Consider the following 22,500-nt stretch of genomic DNA (forward strand, 5'->3'; position numbering starts at 1 on the left):
CTTTGTTTGGCTGCTGAGTGCGTAGTGTTGTTCAGTTATGTACGCTACATAATGCCACAGAAGACTGCACTATTTACAGATGCAGCAATGCTCAGTGGAGTGCAGGAATAAATGGTGTATAATACTGCTGTGCTATGTGCCACTTATCCTACTGCCTTGTGTGTTCACCATGCATTAGCGGATAAACAAATACTATTTCTGTACTGTACATCATTTGGGGCAATGGGATGGCATGCCAAAGGACTAGGGATGTGAGCAGTTTGGCAATTCTACCACTAATTTACAATTATTTACCTACTCCAGCATTATTAGAGCTGAAAAACAAAATGACGTAACTGGAACTGCCTTCCCATGAATATTAATTCCATAAATAAATCTTACTACATTTAGTCTTTTGCATTCAGAAGCAATATTTAAAACTCAATATTTATATTAAAGACTTATTTATTAAAATGCAGTTTTTAATACAAAAAGTGTTAGCAAGTTAAAAGATGCATGCAAACATTTTTGTTTGAAAAGAAAAGGACATTTCATGTCGTTAAACATGATCCTTAAGAGTTAGAGCCAGGGTTCATGGAGAGCTATGACATTTTGCAGGACTGGGTTGTGGTAGAATTATGTATATTGGGAGGACTGAGTGGTTGGAGGTAGGGCACTTAGGACTGCAGACTGTTCAAAAGGTTTTACTTCTGCTTGGTAGGTTAACATTTGATAAAATGTACATTGAAGTACGATCTTGTTTTGTGCATCATCCTGCATTTTTGAACAATAAGAAGTATGAAACTCTTAATGTCTGAAATAATTTGAAGACTGTAATCCTTGGTGATTTACCAGAACATCAAAAATTTTATGAGGGGCAGGGCAAAAACATGAGGCAAAATCAGGAACATTCCAAAAAATTAGGGACAGTTGAGAGGTATGCTGCATATCGATAAACACTGGGTGAAATAAGTAATGCAGCCAAAACTTAATTTACCAAATTTCTTCAGCTGTTGAATTTTTCCAAAAGGAGCTAGAATTAATACTGATATTAGTTTATCATACCTCATTCAGCTTTAGTGTAGTTGAACTTACATGCTGATAACAAAAGGAATCCAGAGACAGCGCACACAATCCGCACTTTATTCAAAGTATAAAACGTCCAAAACTAGATCACAGAGTTTATTACACATCCAGTACATGCTAGACTTCATCAGAACTTACATGCTACATTTCATGAAATTAAACTTAAACCTTCTCAGAGCCATTCCTCCTCCCTCTTCACAACAGAATCTATGGCTAAGAGTCTCAGCAGATACTAAATCTGGTTACTGCAGAGAGTAAACCAAGAACTCAGAACTTTGGAATTACAGCTAGGTCATCTGCCACCCTGTGTAGTTCCCCAACCAAATGCCCAACACCCTCTCAACTCAAAGCTGGTGGAGAAGAAGAAGAATAGAAAAATAAATAGGGAAAAAAAGGTCTTCTCAGAGTTGATGGAAAAAGATAGAGAGAGATCTGCATTAAAACCTTAGCAAGCTGCTTTCTACAAATGCAGCAAGCAGTTTGCTACAGTTAAATCACCAGACACTGAGTGCTTCAGCTGTGCCCACGAATGCACTATGAATGCTAATACTGCACACTTGCATCATTATCACCAGCTGATTATACCCACTAACACCTTGCACCTGGAGCAGCTACCTCCTTTGCTCCACAATAGTTATGGCTGTAGCCATTCATTCATTCCTAATGTTTGTTGTTGCTAGTTAGAGAATTGCATGTAAGTATGGGTAATGTTTCTTACTGGAAAAATCTGGAAGCATTCTGAAAATACTCACCTCCAGGATAAGTTGGAATCCTTCTCTTCTCTTAATTTCTTCAATTAGGTACCTATTAAGGAATTAAAAAGTAACAGTAAAGACGTTGAAGTTCATATTCCACTCCAAGAAACAATACAAGATTTGCATTTTTCCTTAAAATATTTGCAGCAACAAAACAGGCCAAGTTTCAATAGTCATTGTGACAAGGACATTATATACTGCAGTTGAGAATGCTGGGGTTAATGTATGATCATAAGACTCACATACTCTGAAGAAAGCTAGGATATAGTTTGTAGATGATAATACAGCATTCACTTTCCATGACTGGGCATTTTTATCCTTAAGTTATGGTTGTTGTTGTGTCTTTCAGCTTTTCCCAGTTAGGGGTCGCCACAGCGGAACTCCAGTCCGCTAATGATTGGCAGTAGATTTTTACGTGCCAAGTTGCCAGCTCTGACGCACAACCTTCAATGAAGGTATGCCGATTCAGGCATGTCTCCACACAGAAGACGCTTTAGCTGAGAATCGATCAGGATAACGTCTTACTGTGAGGCGACAACGCTACCGCATCACCACCATTTGGAGTGGGAAATAAATGTGCTCATTGATTATCTGTTGCAATTATGGCCTAGGCTATGAGGTCAAAAATTAATTCTGCAGATATGGAGAGTAAAGACCACATAGTCAAGAAACAGGGTCCTAAGAAGAAAAGACGAGTGCCTTCACATTGTTCAAAAATGCAGGTTGATGTAAAGGATCTCTATGACTGCAGCAAAAGACCCTATGCCAATGCACATTTTATCAAATGCTAACCTATCAAGCACAAGGAAAACTTATTGCATAATCTGTAGTCTTACGTGCCCTACCTCCATCTACTCAGCACTCTCAATATATATAATTTTACTACAACCCAATCCTACTAAACTTCTTAGTACTCCAAGAACCCAGCATACAGATAACAGGCAATAACAAACCCCTTGATCTTTGGAGCTGTGAGGCAGAAGCCTTAACCACTGAGTCATCTTGTCAATGATAGCAATTTCAGTAATAGGTTCATAGATTAGTACTAGGCTAACTGTCATTGTGGGTCATTTTAAGGCTAGTCAATTACCCCACATGAGAATCAAACCCTGCACATTGTGATTGTAAGGTAAACACCTTACCCATTATGCCAATCTTTCACCCCAATTAAATTCTTGTGGGCCATCTCACACACAGCTAATTACTCCATTTGAGAGTCAAACCCTGCACCTAGTGCGTATAAGGCAAACACCTTAACCACTATACCAACTTCCCACCCTTTAAATGTTGCATAGGTTCACAGGTAAGTACTAGCTACCTTGTGACCCATTTTAAGCCTAGCCAGTTTCCCCTTGGTGAGAATCAAACCCCATACCTTTTGTTTCGAGATAAGCACTTTAACCATTATGTCAACCCACAATCTAGCACCAAGCCTAAATACATTTCCTAAAGTATCCCAAAATAAAGAAATAAAGGCTAAGAACAGCCCAAAAATCATAATACTGTATAAAATAGTCTTAGACAAGGAATTAAGAATAAACTTAATAAAAATTCCTGTCAACAAGATTCCATAAACAAAATGATGGAGGAGGGCTCTATAAGGTAATGAAGGGGAACATAGAAGGACGAATGAAAAAGAAAAGGGAGAAGTATTATGACAGAGACTGTAAAGGGTTAAGTGGGCAATCCTTGGCTTTCAGTTGCAATTGCTCATATGTAATTACGGAGAACGTGTTTGAATTGTGATATGGTAAATGCAGTTTTTGCAAATTTATTTGTCAGGCAGAAGGGTGAGTAACAATAGGAGTGAGAAAAGGAAATGGAGAAAAAAACATGACATTTCTTCTATAACAGATCCTTTCCATTTCTTGTACTTGAAGCTCACTGTTTAGAAAGCAGAATAGTAGATGACACTACAAAGTGCAGTTTAAATTACCTCAGTTTTCTCAGTTCACAACCTTCACTTTCCCTTAAAAATTAGCAGCGTGAGACTAAGCATTCATTTTTTATCTGCTGCTATTCAGATAAATAAGTTATTTCAAAAAAGCAACAAATTCCTCATAACAACAGTACTGTATGTTGTACTATGAGACCTTGTTGAAGTATATTCTAAAACTTTCATTTTTCAAAATGAACCAAATATGCGTAGACATCCCTGAGTTCCTGAAAGAAGATGCCCTTGCCAAAAAATAATAATAAATTAAGAACAAACATAAATGTAATGGATACAATCTGAAGATTATCTAGAAGATAGTAACCTGTTATTCTAATATGGACTAAACAAATAGCATTAAATATCTGGGTGACTTTTCCCTGACCATTAGAAATCATGTTACTAGATAATGCGTCTGAATAACATTTCAGGTTTTGCCCAGCTTCAACTCCCCACTGTCAAAGCTATTATGACTTCTAACCTTAGTTGCCAAATTGTTAATCCTGTTTCCATGTAAAAATTAAAAAGATTAGGAAGTACTTTAGGTTTTTTGAACTGTCACTTAGGAAGGATGTAATGTTGTTGACACTATCCCCACCCCCCCCCTTACATCTATGTATATATGTATCTATAGCTAGTGAGGTCACAAATGCTCCTTTACAATATGTTTTTTTTTTTTTTGACAATATTTTTTATTAAAATTTTATATATGGCATCAGACACATTAACATAATAAAATAACTTTTTTATGCAAGTGGCTATATCAATTATCACAATATACATTAATAAGATTCATTAAACAGCCAAACAGTATACACTGCTCTCAGAGCATAGATTAATATTTCTATTAAGTTCATTTTTATCCAGTAATTATATACTGTGGTTATTTCATATATTTATTCTTTGTTGACCAGGTTAGTCAACAAGGTGAATGGCCTCTTTTTCAGAGGAGACAACAGGTGCCATTTAAACTACTAGAGGATATTTGGCTAGGACACAAGGAACCTTTACTTATCCTTTTTGATCAGTGCCTGGGAATTGTTTACATCCATCTGAGCTACCACTAAATCAAAAAGATGGGGCCTCATTTTAACATCTCATCTGAAGGATGACACCCTTGGGAGTGTTGCAATCTACCTGGTGTGGGAATAGAACCCCTGCCTTCTACATCACTTCTAACACTGATAGCTTGTATATTTTCAACCTAATAGTAGAGATATCTTTCTGACACCCAGCAGTGATGGTATTTATACATTCTCTATATGTTTATTGTACCAAAACTTTATTGGAAACAGAGAAAACACACTGTAGCATTCATATAACATGCATTCCGTAAATGATGGTGTAACCTCATTTTTCCATTTCTTAGTAGTAATTTCATGACTGTTGTTACTAAGCTCAGAGATGTGGGAATTGAGACCTGGGTACAAATCTGGGAATTGGAGCATTAAATAACACCAAATGTTTAGTTAATATAGATTTATCAGATCACAATACTTACAGCAAACACTGATTTCCCACCCCCCAAAAGGTTATAGAACTTTGCAGTAATGAACCATATGCTGTCAATCTGCTTAGATTAAGGATTTACAACTCCAAAAAACAAAACTTTTTTTTTTTATTTAATTTTAATTCTATATGGAGTGATAAATTATCAATGTTGAAAATTCAAACAGAATAGTCTACAAAATAAAGATATCAGTTTTTGGAGGATATTATTTTTTTTTCTCTATTACAGTTAAAGTTGAGCAGCTCATTTGGAGACCATAATCTAAATTGTTACCTTTTAGTGTCACTGGTGCAACAGGAAACACAATTGCCTTTGGTACAGAGAGCTGTGGGTTCTATTCCCACACCAGGTAGATCGATTTCTTACACTGAGTGTAGCATGAGGGGCTGGTGCACTCCAGAGCATGCTGTCCTTCAAATTAGATGTTAAACCAAGGCCAAATTTGCTTTTGTTGATGGTAGCACATGTAGATGTAAAAGATCCCACTGCACCTATCGATAAGAGTATGGGTCCTATATTAAAATTCACAATATACAATATATACATTATATATACAAATTTTACAGCTCATTTACAATTATTTAGAATTAAATCACATATTTTAATTTTTTAAACTTTAAATTCTCCCTACTCTTTTTTACACAAACAAAATCTTATTTTCTTCAAAATTTCTGACAGTACCCATCTCCCAATAAACTTTATCTCATTCATTCTTTCATTCCAGACAATCCATATTATACAAAACATTTTTTATCCAATCTGCATCATTTTGTTTCCTATTTTCATATTATCCATATTTTATCATTTCCATATTTATACATTTAACATTTTTCAATCCTTTTAAACATTCTTTACCATATATTTTTTCCCACAATTGATTTACTCTTTTACATTTCAGGAAAACATGTTCAGCAGTCTCTAATTCCCCACATTATATACAGATTCTATCTTTTATTTCTTATATGGCATGTTTGCCTTTACTGGAAGCCTATTTATAGACAACCTCCACAAAAAATTTATACATTCCACATATTTTTCAAATCTTTTCATTTGTGCTTTTACAGCTTTTATTTTTTTTCTCCTAGGTGCCTCCATGGGTAAATATAATATTTGTTCTATTATATTTTCATACCATTCTTTCCTGTTCTTTTCTATATTACTTAAATCGATCTTTCATACTAACATTTTCTCTTGATCTATTTTCATTTCTGTACAAGTAATTGTTTTACTTCTTTTTAAACATTTAAGCTTTTACCATATTTTTTATAGTTTTCTTCTAGTATCTTTATCAACAATTTTTCTTTTTCCTGTTAATATTTTATATAAATTCAATGAGACTATATATACAGATGGATTTATTCATAGGTTTTATAGGTTCATAGGGAGGTACTAGGCTATTGGTCCTAGGGCCTATATAAGCATAGCCAAGAAGGTACTCTGGCTTTCGCTACCCAAGAAAATTATTTTCCTCTGTCACTGTCGAGCAGAGCCACAGAAGTGATCCCTGGGGTGAATTTCCTATTTCCCATCCAATCATCAAGATTTTTCTTGAAGAGTGCTAATGAGGAGCTTTGTTTGATATAGATAGGTAGTTTGTTCCAGAGTATGGGAAGTCTTTGGGACAGGAAGCTATCCCTCCAGCATGTTCTGTTTATTGTGGTGACAAGGTTTAGGTCCCTAGAGCATGTAGCTCTGGGTTGACATAGCTTTGTATGTTAGGCAGAGATCATCTCTGAGTAGGCGATATGTGACTGAGTAAAGCTGGAGATTTTTGAGATGGTCTGCATAGGGCATCTGTTTGAGGCCGGCAATCCTCTTTGTGAGGCATTTCTGTGGTCTTTCCAGTTGTTGTAGATGTCTTGTGAGGTACGTACCAAAAGGGGCGTTGTACTCTATAATGGGTCTAATGAGTGATGAGTAGAGGGGAACACTGACCTCTTTTTTTCCTGGATGAGAAACTGTTTGTGATGAGGTGTGCCACGTAGAAGGTTTTCCTGACTACTATGGTGATGTGATTATCAAAGGAGAGACTACTGTCCACCTGTGTCCTAAGGTCTCATCACACTTTCGGTGTTAAGTTTACTACCGCCTATGTGGTAGATCATGGGTACAGAATTTTTACCAAAGGGGATGACAATGCACTTTTTGGCATTGAGCTTCAGGCCATGGCTTTGACACCAGGCATCTGTCTCAGTGAGGTCCTTTTGTAGGATGTCCACATCGTTAGGAGTTTCGATTATTGCTCCTAGTTTGCAGTCATCTGCAAACTTCATTAGTCAAAGACCTTCTGTGTTAGCCTGTACTTCAGAGAAGTATATAACAAACAGGAGAGGACCCAGGACTAAACCCTGTGGTACTCCAGTTGTCATTGGTTTGAAGTCGGATTTGGAGTCTGCTACTTTCTCAGTGTGGGTTCTGTCAGTGAGCCAGTTGCCAATCCATCTTGTGACATAGGGATTTATACCTAGTTTAGTGAGTTTATCTATAATTCCAGAGTGGAGGATGGTGTTGAAAGCCTTGGCAAGATCTAGATAGGCTGTGTGAACCACCTTACCCTTGTCTATGACTTTGGTGACTACTTCAAAGAAGTCTATCAGGTTTAGGAGACATGATCTGCCTTTTACAAACCTGAACTGGGTGGGGTCCAGAGTTTAGAGATTACCAATTTCTTTGTTTATAAGTTCCATGATGATTCGTTCCATGGCCTTACAGACCAGGCTCGTCAGGCTAAGGGGGTGGTAGTTCCCAGGGTCCATGGTGGCTCCCCCTTTGTGGAGTGGGATAACTGTCACTGTGTGCCATTCAGTGGGCACAAAGCCTGAGGTGAGGTGATGATTGAACATGGTACTTAGGTGGGGTGCCAGTTTGCTCTGTAGTTCATGTAGAACGCAGCCTGGGATGTTGTCAGGTCCCATGGATGCTGTGTTCTTGGCTTTGGAGAGTGTGGTTTTTACTTGTGCAGCCGTGATTACAGGAACTTTGCATTCTTACAGTATAGAGATGGGCCCTTTAGGGGGTGAGAGTGGGGGGTAAAGTTAGCACTGAACCTATCTGCCAGGATGTTGGCAATATCAGTTAGTTAGTTGTGTATATTTAGTGCCATTGTGCTGTAACTCAGATCAGATCTGAGTGTTGCCATTGAGATTCTTGCCATAGCTATAGAATGCATTGTGGTTGTCTTTAGAATCAGTGACAATTTTGTTTTGGTACCTAGCTTTGGAAGATTTTATGAGGGATCTCAGCTTCTCACTGAGGCTGAGCAGGGAGTTCCTCCAATCATGGGATTTTACTCTTTTGCAACAGTTTCTTTCCTCTGTTGTAGAGTTCATTTATGGCAGAGGACCACCAGATTGGCTTCATTTTTTTGGAGGCTAGCATCTTTGTTCTGTTAGGGATAGCACGATCCATGCACTTGTGTAAGTGCTTAAAAAATGCAATTGTGTAGGATACAGCAGTCGTACCTCTATTGTCCATCTGAATGGGTGTTGTGAAGTTTACCACTTCTGTCTTAAGAAGTGTGAAGTTGGCTTTGGAGAAATTTTTTATAGTAGTTTCCCTAATGGGGGGTGGGGACGGGATGTGGATGTCTAGGGTGATTAGCTTGTGGTCGGATCTGACCAATTAGAAATTGACCTTTGGTGTGGAACACCGGTCACCCATGTTGGTAAAGACCAGGTCTAGGATATTGCTGCCCCTGGTGGGGGTGTTGATAAGTTGATCCAAGGCATTGGAATTTATGAATTCCAGAAAACACTGAGCAAAAGGGTTGGTATATAAGTAGTTTTCTCAGTTAATGATGGGGTAGTCGAAATCGCCCATTATTAGGGTGTTGGGTTGTACCCTAACATTTTCCAGTGTATCTAGAAATTAAAAGTGGGAATCCTAGGGCATGGTGGGAGATCTGTAGCAAGCTACAATTTGGATTGCGGTCTTGCCCAGAGTTAGTTGCACTTGGATAATCTCAGATGCATTATGCTGAGCAACTAGCCTGGAGGTAAGGGTATCCTTAATAAATATGGACATGCCTCCACCTTTAATGTTTTGGTCCAGGTTAGGTGGCCGAAAGGTGTGGTATGAATTATAGCCTGGTAATGCAAGGGTGCTCTCTGGAGCCTTGAACCAAGTCTCTGACACTGCTTAGATGTCGATGTTCTCCATTTTAAGGAGTGCCTCAAGTGAGTGCATTTTGAGGTTTAGACTTCTAGCATTAAGTAGCATTACCCTCAGATTTTGCTTACTTGTACCTGTTATGGTGGTGAATTTGTCATTTGAACCTTGCCTAAAAAAGGCACTATAGGGATGGCAAGAGCCTTAGCCAGTATCTGGAATCCCAAGGGTGACAGGTGCAGGCCATCTCTGACAAAGCATCGTGGTCTATTGATCATGTCATCCCAGGTAGACAGATACTGGATCCCCTTAGAATGACACCAGACTGTGGTATCATTCTGGGTGATGGCAGGATGCTACTCAGGGCTAGGGTCATACCTGTCTGGGCTACAAGACCAGAAAACTCCTCTACGTCTCTTCATGTAGTCCAGGGAGGTATGTCTTAGGTAATTCACACCAACATGGACAATGACAGAGTCATATTTGTACTTGTGGAGTGACCTGAGTGAGTGAGTTATGTTGTGGATACTGGCACCTGACAGGCAGCTGACAGTAACTTTCTCCTTGTTTAGCCTGGTGAGTGGAACATCAGTGTGCCTGACTATAGAGTCATCTATGACTAGAATATTGGGTATTTTGTTATGCCTTATGAGCTGTGGTTGAGTGGCACACTGAGTTTGTGGACTATGTGTCATTTGGGTTGTGTTGGGTGGTGGAGGTTGCATGAGTTTGTTCTTTGGAGGGCACTGTTGCTTGGGCAGATTTTTATTCAGAACCTCTGTGAATGTAGGTGTGTGTTTTGTGTTTCTTTGTGTGTGTTTTGGTGGTGTAGATTTTGAGGGACTATGTGATGAGTGTGGTGTGGTGCAAGTGTTTACCTTCTCCTCTTGACTGTCAAGTCCAGTCTTGGGTGAAGAGAGCATTGCTTCCAGTTTGGCTATATAAGTGCATCTCTCACAGGTTGTAGTGTTGAGTGGTAGGAGGAGAGGGTTGTCTGTGTACATGAGGCAATTGCTGCATTGCCCCAAGATGCTCAGATTCATCAGGTAGACAGGAGAAAACACCAGGAGCTGACCCTTAGACATGCATGGATAGGTGCTTATTTATTAAGTACTAAAAACTGTTTTCCTCTAGATAAGTAAGGAAAGTTGAGTGCTGTAGTAATTAGTGCTTATTTAGTGCTTGCAAGGAGTTCTGAACAAGTGCTAAGTTCAAAGAAACAGATTTGAATGCTAAAACTAAAAAACTGACTAGTTCTAAGGGAAAATGTGAAGAGCAGACTTTATGGCACTGGGAATAGTTTAACCCTAACTAAGTGGCAATGCATAAAGTGTATTTTTTTATTAACAGTAGCAAATGAGCAAACTGATTTAAACCAATTAACCAATAAGAGCTAATAACTCAGCCCTGTTCCAGCAGTCTTTGATCAGACACGTTCTAACTGCACACTCCTGCCACTAAGGTGCAGGGGAACCTTCTCCAAAAAAAGATGGCCTGGATTAGTGCTCAAGTTATACAAACAAAGCTAGATTCAGCAGGCCTGAATCTAGTCTATGTTACAGCAATCAGGGTGTACCCATTTCAGAAAGAAACAGTGGAAATAAGCAGGCACAATAAGCCTCTAACCAGAAACTCCCAGCTCAGAAGGGCAGAATTTACCCTCTCCTCCCACAAGAGTGCAGACCACGCCTTCTTAATGTAAAATAACTGGCCCAAAGCCCAAGTGCTTAAACCAGAACTGATACACTTTTAGAATAACAGACACTAAGCATTCAATTAGCAAATCCCAACTTACCAGGATGTAAGCTACCTGTCCAGCCACAACAGTGCAGGCCACAAACCTTCTTAATGTAAAACAACTGGTCTGAGGCCCAAGTGCGTAAACCAAAAGCTTAGAATAACAGTTACAATTTAATCAGGCTGCTAACAAGCAGTAATAAATGCAGCAGAATAAATGCAATTAAGTACTTTTAAAAACAGGCAGCAAAAGCAAAATAAAGTAATAAAATAGGAAGAAACACAAATATAGTAAACACAGATGAATAAAGTGCAATTTGTTTTCTATATAACAATAGAAAAGAAGAAAACTGATTTAAACAAATTACCCAGCTAACCAGTAAAAAGCTCAAAACTGAGTCCTGTTTTAACAGTCTTTAATCAGACAAGTTACAACTGCACACCCCTGCTACTAGGGTGCAGGGGAACCTTCTCCAAAAAAGATAGCCTGGATCAGTGCTCAAGTTATACAAACAAAGCTAGATTCAGCAGGCCTGAATCTAGTCTATGCTACAGCAAACAAGACACACCAATTTCAGAAGAAACAGTTCAATTAAGTAGGCACAATAAGCCTTTAACCAGAAATTGCCAGCTCAGAAGGGCAGAATATAGCCTCTCCTCCCACAAGACTGCTGACCACAAACCTTCTTAATGTAAAATAACTTGCCCGAAGCCCAAGTGCTTAAACCAGAACTAATAAACTTTTAGAATAACAGACACTGAGCCTTCAATCAGCAATTCCCAACTTAGAAGTATGTAAGCTACCCATCCTGCCACAACATTGCAGACCACAAACCTTCCTAATGTAAAACAACTGGTCTGAAGCCTAAGTGCTTAAACCAAAAGGCTTAGAATAACAGTTAAAGTTTAATCAGGCTACTACCAAGCAGTAATAAATGCAGCAGAATAAGTACAATTGAGTATTTTCAAGAAAAGGCAAAAGCAAAATAATGTAATAAAGTAGGAAGAAACACAAATACAGTATAAGAGCAGATTAATAAAGTGCATTTTTTTTTCTCTGTATTGGGTAGAATGAGCTAATGACAATAGACTGGGAGGAGTGTCACAGATCAAATATACAGCAGGGATGGGCAATTGCAAAGCCACCAAGAATAAGAAGAAGATACCAACAGGGAGGGAGGGTGGGAAACACACAAAAATTGTTAGAACACTATTTAACACAGAAGGAATAAGAGTGGGAGAAAAAACAGCAATTTCAGCATAGATCAGAAGCCAGCAAATATAAATATATATATATATATATATATATATATATATATATATATATATATATATATATATATATATATATATATATCAAGTAAAAAAATAGGCTAATGCAGAACTTTTAAAGGAAATGCCAAAAAAAATATTTATCACTTTATATTTCGAATTGTTTCAGTAGCACGTTCAGTCAGAACACAAGCAGTTTCAAGCAATGCATGCAGAGGTTAACAACAGGGAATATTAATTATACTAGCAAGCCTTGAGACAATCAGATAAAAGTTGTTAGACCACTATTTAACATAGCAGAAATAAGGGTGGGAGAAAACCCAGCAATTTCAGCATAGATCAAAAGCCAGCAAATATATATATGTCTAAAGCAGTCAAGTAAAAAAAAAAATAGTCTAATGCAGAACTTTGAAAGGAAATGCCAAAAAAATATACTTCACTTTATGTTTTGAATTGTTTCAGTAGCACTTTCAGTCAGAACACAAGCAGTTTCAAGCAATGAACCCAGACCTCCTTCCATTTTCATAACATAAAGGATTCCTCTCTTAATAGGGTATAATCTAGATCCCCATATAAATGTAAATAACACATTCAATAATTCTTGTTCACATTCCAATGGTATCATGAATACACTTGCTAGATGTGCCACCTTGCCTAATATTACTGCATTCATTAAACATGCTTTTTTCCTATATGTAAGTTTGAATGTTCTCCAAAATATAGAACTATTCCTAATTTTAAGTATCATGTCTTTATATTGTGTCACCCTCTGTTGATCATTACCAAACCTTACTCCCAACATTTCTATTTCTTCTTTATTAAACTGAATACCTTTTATTTTTTCTGAAAATCCAAATGCTTTACTCCTTTCCTCATTAATACTCAAACCTAATGCTCTTCATTTTTTTGTCAAGTGTCTTAGAATAACAGTTAAAGTTTAATCAGGCTACTACCAAGCAGTAATAAATGCAGCAGAATAAGTACAATTGAGTACTGGATCAGTGCTCAAGTTATACAAACAAAGCTAGATTCAGCAGGCCTGAATATAGTCTATGCTACAGCAAACAAGACAACTAACAGATCATCCACATAAGAAAACATTACTGGAATCTGAATTCCCTCTGGTGTACAATATTTAGCTTCCTCCAATAGTAAATTTACCTTGGGAACAACCACATTCATGATTAATGCAAACAGAATACTAGTTGCAGGACATCCTTGTTAAACCACTTTTTATTTATACAGTCTCACTTAACCAGCCATTAACCACTAATCTCATTTTATTTTTATTATATACTGATTTCAAAATGTTGACTATTTTATTACTTATATTCTTTCAAAATTTCCCATAATGATGCATGCTGAATCTTATCAAATGCTTTACTTACATCTCCTAATATTTTCAATTATGTTTCCCTAATTTTTACATTATCTACCAATTCTCGTATTATCATGAAAACTTTATGACTTTCCTTTTCTTTTTTTCAAATGTAATTCAGTAGCTTATTAGCCTTACGTACTATTCTTTTTTTTTACTATTTTCATAAAAATCTTATAAGTGACATTGTTTAATACTAGTGGTCTTCATTTTTATGTCTTTCTCCCTTATTCCATATCATTTTCATTGCATCCATACACATTTTTTTCATTTACCCCTTTTTCTAACCATTCATTCAACCCCTTTAAAAACATTATTTTTGGCAGTCTTGCATATCCTTATACATTACATATTCAAGTCCATCTAAACCTGTGGCTACTTCTTCATTTGCTGTTTTCAACATATTTTTAATTCTATTATTGTAATCTTTTCTTCCATTCTCTTATTATCTTCCACAGTTATTTTTTTAAGTTTCATTTATGCTTTCTTATAGTCTCACAAATGGGAAAAGTTTTCCAAATATGTCTTTTTACTGTCTGCATTATTTATTTTTGTGTATTAGCTATATTTCTTTCATCACTCCTTAACTCTCTTATTACCCTTCTTTTTTTCTTTAACCATTTGGCTTAGCTATGGTGCTGCTACTTCTTTTCTTCCTTGTAAAAAATATCTTTGCTTGAATAACATTTTTTTTTATTTTTTCTTGGTTCATTTTATATAACATTTTTCCTTTTTCTAAAAACTCTTCTTTATTGTCTATTATGTGGGTTCTGATTTCTTTATATTTGCAACTATCTTGTATTGTTTTTGTCCTTTGCCATTCCAGCACTTATTTTCTATATTTTTCTTTTAAACAAACAAACCAACTTGTCCAATCTTTATAAAATCTCCTCATGATTATATGATCCAACCATCATTGAGAGTATTGTTTCCTTTACATACTCATTTAATTCTGATTCACTGATTCCCTCTATACCTCTACCTATTTTTATATACCCTATTTTTTCTAGAATGTCTATTCAGATTCTACATGGTCTGAAAAACTTGTAATTTTAACTCCTTGATGTAATATCATTAGATTCTCTCATAGTATAAAATAATCAATTTCAGTTCTCAAATTATTCATTTTGTATGTCCAATGTTTGTTTTTCCAGTACATTGCATTGCTTTTAAACATATCTTAAATTAGCTTTACATCTGTCTCTTCTTTTATCCTATGTCTTAAATCACAAAGTCTCCCACTACCATTACTTGCATATTCACACTAACATATTCAAGTATTTTCCTAAACATAATCTCTCTCTGTTTCTGTAAAGTGTATGCATACACTGTAATTATGCCATATATTTGGTTCTTCCATTTTATATCTAATATTAATATTCTTCTACTAAGGTGTAATCCAGAATTTCTAAACACTCTCTACATAAAATTGCTATTCATGAACCTTTTTCTTCTCCTATGTTCCATATAACCTTGCCTTCGCATAACCCATTTACAAGTATTCTTTCTTCTTCTGATGTTATTCCTACATCTGTTAATATTATGATAGCCATATCTAACAATCTACACCATTCCAGCACTCCTAACCTTCGTTGAACATTGTTTATACTAGTCACATTTATAGCTAGGATTCTCATTTTCTGAAAATGTTTATATTATTTTTATTCTTTTCCTTTTTTGTTTCCTCCTATTCCTATATTTTTAAAGTTGTGCTTTCTATCCTTCATTCTCTTCCCAATAGATTTTCTTTTACTTTCAACTCTTGTCCATTTATCTTCCCCTTCATCACTTGAATTACTTAATTCTTCTTCTGTCTCTCTTTCTTTTTTCTTCTCTCACATATTCATTTATTTCCATTTTTATATCTTCTTCATTTGTATTTTCTTTTTGTGTCTCTTCAATATTAGCTACTAAAACAATCTCTCTTTCTTTGTCTACTTTTTTCCTGTGTATGATTTAATTTAACATTACAGTCCATCAATTAATGTCTTACTTTCTCACACTTTATACATTTTTGCTCGCATTTTGTTTGCTTCATGACCAATTTTACCACAAGTAAAACAATTTTTGTGTCACAATTACTAGTTAAATGATCATTTTTACCACAAAGAAAACATGCTTTTGGTTAAGTCCAGTATTTAACCAATCCCTTATTCCCTTCAACATTATTTATACTAGGGAAATGTATTATTTTGTCATTTTGCATTTTCAATATAACACCACATTCCCATACGAGAGTCCATAAACCTGGATTGTCATAATTCTTTGTAATCTCCATAACATCTCTATACACAGTTTTTAAATAGTCTTTTAATTTGTCTCTGTCAACTTCAGTACAAAATTGTATCTATATTATTTTCTTTTCTTTATTAATTGCTTGCACAACATATACGTTCCAATGATTTTCATTCTTTCTTAGTTCATATTGTTCTAAGAATTTTTCTATATACTGCACCTCCTCAAAAAAAGTCACAAAAAGTATCTTTGTTAACGCAAATAAATGCTCTTGCCTTTCTGGGTTCACTGTCCAGTGGTAAAATGATGCTGTCCCATATTTCATACCTGTCCAGTTCCTTTCCTGTTTTGCTAGTTATCCTTACTTGATGCTTTCTTCTTGTGTTTTCTTTTCTTCTTTCATATTCTCTTACCATTTGTGCATATTGTTTCTTTTCTTTCTTCTCTATTTCTTGAACTACTTCTTCTTCTATCCTGTCCATTATTTCACTCCACAACACCAGTTTTTCACTTTCTGGTTCACTCTGCTCAATTAGTTATTTCAAATAAACATTGTGCAAACCTCCAACCTTGACTGGAGGGTTGTAACAACACACTCAGGTGTTGCAGAATCTGTTGCAAACAAATTTTGCAGAAATAACTCCTCCAAATCCATAATATCTATTTTAACTTCTTCTTTCTGCCTTTTAACTAACTCTCCTTCATATTCTTTTCTCCCTTCTCCAGTCTCCTCACTCCGCTCAACTTCCAATTCATTATTTGCCATATTTAGTTTTTCAGCAGTTTGCTTAATAGCTCCACTCACATCCAAAACCTGAAAAACATCTTCTTCCTCCATGCTTGATTTTGGATGTCCTGCTTCTCCAAACCACCACTGTGCCCAGACTGGAAGACAGGAAGTGTAACAATGAATTGCGTCCCTGTACACAAAGAGTAGGGGAAGTTCTCCAATGCTCTGGCATTGCCAAAACATTTCCTCTTGTAGTATAAATACCACCTTGGGCTCCATTGAAAATAGACTACTAGTCTACTGATACTAACCTGGTCAACAAAGGTTGGGTAAATAAATAAATTAATAAAATACAAAATGCATAGTTCCTAATTATTTTATATATTTTGGATAAGTATGCTCTCTCTATCTTATGATTTGTTTGCAGACCATTTAGAAAATAAAGAATGGGGGAATATACTTTTTCAGTTATATCTGAGATGAAATCAAGTTTACATATTAAAAACTGACTATGGATTTTTACTGTTATCCATTTTTCATAGCCAAAACATTTTTAAACATTAAATAGTTTTTCAAGTGCTTTTGTCTTTCTTAATATTTGATTCCAAAGATCAAATCCATATTATTTAAGCTTAAAATGTTTTGAAAATTCAAAGTAGCTTTACATTGTGGAGTAAATGCTTCCAGGAACCTTTAATATGTTGTTTATGTCGGCTTCTTGGTCATCACTGCCAAACCCCCTTTCCCCATTTTAAATGTGTTCTTAAATAAATATTTATTTATTTAGCAGACACTTCATATTAACATTTAAGATCTGTATATGCTGCATGGTGGTATTTTTTCTTTATATATGCAAATGATTTTATGTGATTTTTGCAAATTGACCAAATAATCAGAATTTAACAATAAAGCCACTGTTTTAATAACTGAAGCTATAACATATGTTTCTAGTTCAAACAAATGTCAGTAAATTTTTTAATGTGTTCTTTATAAAGAACTAAAACATTGTTGCGTAATGTATAACATTGTGGGTAAAATAGCCATTTTGATTAAAATCAAGCTATCTTCCACAGAAAAGAATAAAGTATTCCATTTATTTATTATTGTTTTATTATCATCTAAACTCTATAAGATTTATTTCTGAAATTGCTATACAACTGTGTGAGCTATTAACCCCTAAATATTTCAGCTCTTTATTCTTAAATAATTTAACTACCTGATAATTAATGCATTTTATTCTAGCTAAACTTTAGACTTGATATCAATTCAAAATAATTAATATTTCATATTTATTAATGAATTTTGGAAGTATATTAATGTTATTTTATATCCTACAGTACCATTAAGTGTTTTGTAATTGGCTAGATGCCCAATATCCAAAACAGAAAATAAGGAAAAACGAAGGGCAAGCTTGTTTCATGCCCCTGATTATCTTCATTCATAAGAAATAAAAAAAAGTCCTAGTTTAAAAATAACATCTGATAAAGATGACTAATAAGAAATATAAAATTAATTCAAATTCTGTATATTTTGACACTTTAATTAAATAAGACAAATTTACTAAATCAAAGATTTTAATAAAGTCCAGGCTAACTATAAAATAAATCTTGTTAATTTTTATTAGTGAAATCCATTAAAGGAGAACCACAGCCACAGACTCAAAACATATGTTTATTGCATCATGGTTTGGCGTTTCCTACATTTTAACACCACTCTGGGACTATCTAAAGGTTTTTAAATATTTTATATATAATTTCTATGCCTAACCACATGAAGTCTAGCATCTTGAAGTGATAATAATACCACAATAATAATTAGCAGTGGGTGTGACTTGTTAATTTTACTTGTATATTATTGTGATGTTTGTCATGGCTTTTTTACTCTTTGAGGGCTGAATAGCCAAGATGCTAAGCAATAAATCTTCAGGTTTATTTTTTGTCTTGTTCGTTGCCTGTGGTATTTCTTCTTAGCATCTTGAAGTGATCCTGATTGTTTAGTCAGCCTCTAGGTATCCCACAATGCAGTGCTTGTCTGTAAAAAATTACATTGTGCAGACCTCTTTCTTACTAAAGCTCCTTTTACTGTATTGATCTTACATGCATACACTGCTGTCTTTCACTCAGTTAGTTTTAAGTAACATTTCCTGCAGTTCAATGACTACTTAAGCACAAACAGTGCAAATGCCTCAGAATGAATTTCAAAGTACTTTTTACTGCTGCTTCTTTTTAGAATGACTAAAATGCAGTCTTTTTGAAGCATGGATTGTACTATGACTCATCTCCTATCTCCTTCACATCTAACTTCTCTACTGTCAAAGTGCTAAGGGTAATTTGAGTTGTTACCTGCTGTGACTGACAACTCACAACTGGAGACATGACTCATGTACTGTTTCCTTGTTCTAGCCTTTACTTTCTGTATGGGTAGGGGAAGGACCAGGGAGCTGTGATATCACAGCAATGGTGAGTTTTTAGGGAGGTCATAGTGATGCCAATTTGGGGAGGGAATTGATCAGAAAACCACCTGTATTCATTGGCCTTGCTGACATCAAAGAAATGGAGACTGCAGCAAGCTTTTCCAGGGTGGGTTAAAAGCTTTTTGAAAGTGAAACTACCACAGTTCAGTAAGGTACTGTCCTAGTGGAGAGAAACAGTTGATTTTAAATATTTTAAATGATGTATTGTTGTTATTCATAGCAGAGAGTGTAAATAGGGATAAAAAATAGAGAAGTTGATCATTTAATAAGAAAATCATGTTGTTGTCCTTTACAGTAAATATTGTTTTGATATTATCCTTTGTTTGCCTATGTAATATAAATCTAGATTGATCTTAAGGATCAATGTAGCTACAATACACTACTGGCAAAGATTGACAAAAAAATGTTGTGATCAACATTCAATAATGAGATAAGTATATAGGAAGAGCATAGAGATGACTCTTTATTCTGTTTTAGTAAAGACAAATTATGTATTAATTTTTGTGAATACTTTCTGTACAAGAGATAAAATATATGAGGTAATAATTTGTATAATTCAGGAATAATCTGAAGATTTATTTTCTTTCAGAATTTTAATTTTCTTTATTTCGGTTACAGAAATGGCTATTTTTATTCTTATTTGGTATGAAAATACATTTTTTTATATTTCTATTTAGAACGACATCAAATACTGTTTAATTTTTACACTAGTGTTCTGTGCATTAATATTCTCATAGTGTTTTGTCTTTCAACAGTGCAGGATTTTTCCACGTCTGTATATTTCCTTTTACTGCCACAGTACTCTTGTGAATAGTTCTGCTATCATTTTGAATCTAGAGCTAACTTATGTAAGCTTCTAGGAATCAGAGATTAAGAATGTAATTTGACTTTTTTCAAAACTAATGGAAACTTCATGATTCAGTTTCGTTTCTAGTAATAAGCCTTTTTTCTCCTTTTTGTATTTCTAACTTCATTTTGTCTATTTTTCTTGCAGTTAAAATAAGCTTTTATTTCATTATTTCCTCTTGTTGTAATACCAAGTTGAGACTTTGCCATACAAATATGCTTTCATTGAGTCCAGTAGGATCCCACCACAAACTTTACCATTATTATTATTGTCAAATAGCAGTTGCATTTCTGTTAAAACTCACTCTTTAAAATATGTTAATTTTGTAATATAAGCTGGCAATCTATTACAAGAAGTGATTTTTCTTGAGTTTAACATTACCGTATAAGTAAATGGATTTTGATCTGATAAAGGACATGCTATTACCATTACCTTTTCCATTTTGTAAACCAAATAATTTGAAATACAAACCCCATCAATTATTGACTGCATATCAAATCTATAACAGTAGTTAGTGTAAAAGAAAGAATTTGATTCAGAAAAAATTATTAACTTTTATAAGATTAAATAAATCAGTTTACAAACGCCTTTGATTATGCTGAAATTCTAGCTTTAAGTACACTAGTATTTTCTTTAGGTATTCAGTTAAAGTCTCCTCCCATTATTATATTGTTATAACTGAAGTTAAATATGTTCAGATTTTAAGAGAATTTAGCTCCATTTCCCAAAATCCAGTGGGTATTTGCTAAATATTGAATAATGACCATATACATCATACCTCTATCAGTACTTTGAGTTAAACTCCAGAGGCATATATTATAATTTCACCATAAGATTACTGTTATCCTTCACTTTTCCTTAAAGCAAGAACTTGCTAGTACTTTATGTTCCTTTACATTTAATCAACTAATAAAATATTGTGATAAATAAGTTTCTTGTGAAGTGTCACTTGTGCTTTATGCATTTTTAAATACTTCTTATTGCCACTGTTGATGCCATTTACATTTTAAAGAAGACATTGTATAAATTACATTAACATTCATATCATTATTACTAATAATAATTTTATGATCTCTATAAGAATTCCATAATAACCAAAATCCATAGAATAACTGATGCATGAAAATAAAATGAAAAAATATTGTCAAAAAGGTCAATTTAATTGACAAAGAAAAAATATATAATATAATATTAAAGATAGCTAAACTACAAGTAAAATAATTCCTATAGCTTTGAAACATCATATAAGAAAATGGAAAGATGGTCAAGTAGGATTTATTTATTTATTTATTTATTTGCAGTTGGTTTACCAGGATAGTCCATTGGGCCAAAAGAACCCGTTTTCAATGGAGTCCTGGGGAGAAAAGCTCCAATATAGACAAAATTAGGTACATACAATAACTACAAGATAATTATACAGAGTAGAGATAACAATTAATACATATAGGCTTAAATTTGAGAAACATTTGAAAATGGGGAGAAAAGCTGCGATATAGGCAGAATTAGGTACATGTTGTGACTACAAGACAGTTATACAGAGTAGAGATAAAACATTAGTACATTTAGGCATAAATTTGAGAAACATTCAAAAATAAACAGTATTGAGATATGCCAACAGAGAAGTTATTGAAGAGGAAACACAGAATGTATTTATTAAATAACTATAGTGAGGGAACATAAGCTTTGATAGGATAAGGGTGAGGGGAATGGAATGTTATAGATCTATGAGGGGAGGGAGCAAGAACAATCCCATTGGGATCTTAGATATATGTGAAGTGATTTTTTGAACATGTATTTGTTAGTGATAGTACGAATGGATGGAGGAAGTGAGTTCCAGAGACGGGCAAGGTTAAAAGATAGTAAGTGTTTGCCTGGGGGATGACATGGTTTGTGTACTACTAATAGGTTTTGATTGTTAGACCTTAGGACTCTGTTTGGTAGGTGCATTTTGAAGGCAGAAGACAAGGAGGGACAAAGAGAAGGGCTGAAAATGAGCTTATGAGCGAAAGTCAGCTGAATATATGTAAGCTGATTTGGTAATTCAAGCCAATTTAATTTTTGAAGAGAAGAGCAATGGTGGGTAGAGGACCTGTGGCTGTTGGCGAATTTGGCTATTTTGTTATAGCAAGAAGAAAGTTGTCTTTTTAGGGAGGCCTGAAGATTAGTCAGTAATGGAGCACCATAGAGAAGGGAGGGGATGAGAAAAGAGGAAGCAAGTGTAATTTTGGAGGAGCTTGTAAGGTATTGGTTCTGACGGTAGAGCATGCCTAGTTTTTGATGGGTTTTTTTATATTTAGTAGTAGATGGGAATTGTAACTAAGTCGATTGTCAATTAGTACACCTAGTAGCTTAGTTTCAGAGACTAGTTCTAGGGTGTGTTATTTAGGCTGGTAATTGAGAAGGAGTTGGTTTTGAAGGAGGTAGCTTTGGAAGGGGTGAATACCATAAGTTTTGTTTT

General features: G+C 34.9%; 1 protein-coding gene across 3 annotated transcripts in view; it reads right to left on the bottom strand.

Annotated features, from left to right (window-relative positions):
• GADL1 (glutamate decarboxylase like 1) overlaps positions 1–22,500 on the bottom strand; it is a 1,864,133-nt gene that overhangs the window by 806,288 nt on the left and 1,035,345 nt on the right. For all 3 annotated transcript variants that reach the window (XM_044066666.1, XM_044066664.1, XM_044066665.1), the window contains one exon: positions 1,818–1,869. In XM_044066666.1, coding sequence (XP_043922601.1) covers positions 1,818–1,869 — 52 coding nt within the window. The remainder of the gene's footprint in view (positions 1–1,817; positions 1,870–22,500) is intronic.

Source organism: Protopterus annectens, chromosome 3.part1 (genome assembly GCF_019279795.1).
Source record: "Protopterus annectens isolate FY-2018-M chromosome 3.part1, PAN1.0, whole genome shotgun sequence".
Taxonomy (NCBI): Eukaryota; Metazoa; Chordata; order Ceratodontiformes; family Protopteridae; genus Protopterus; species Protopterus annectens.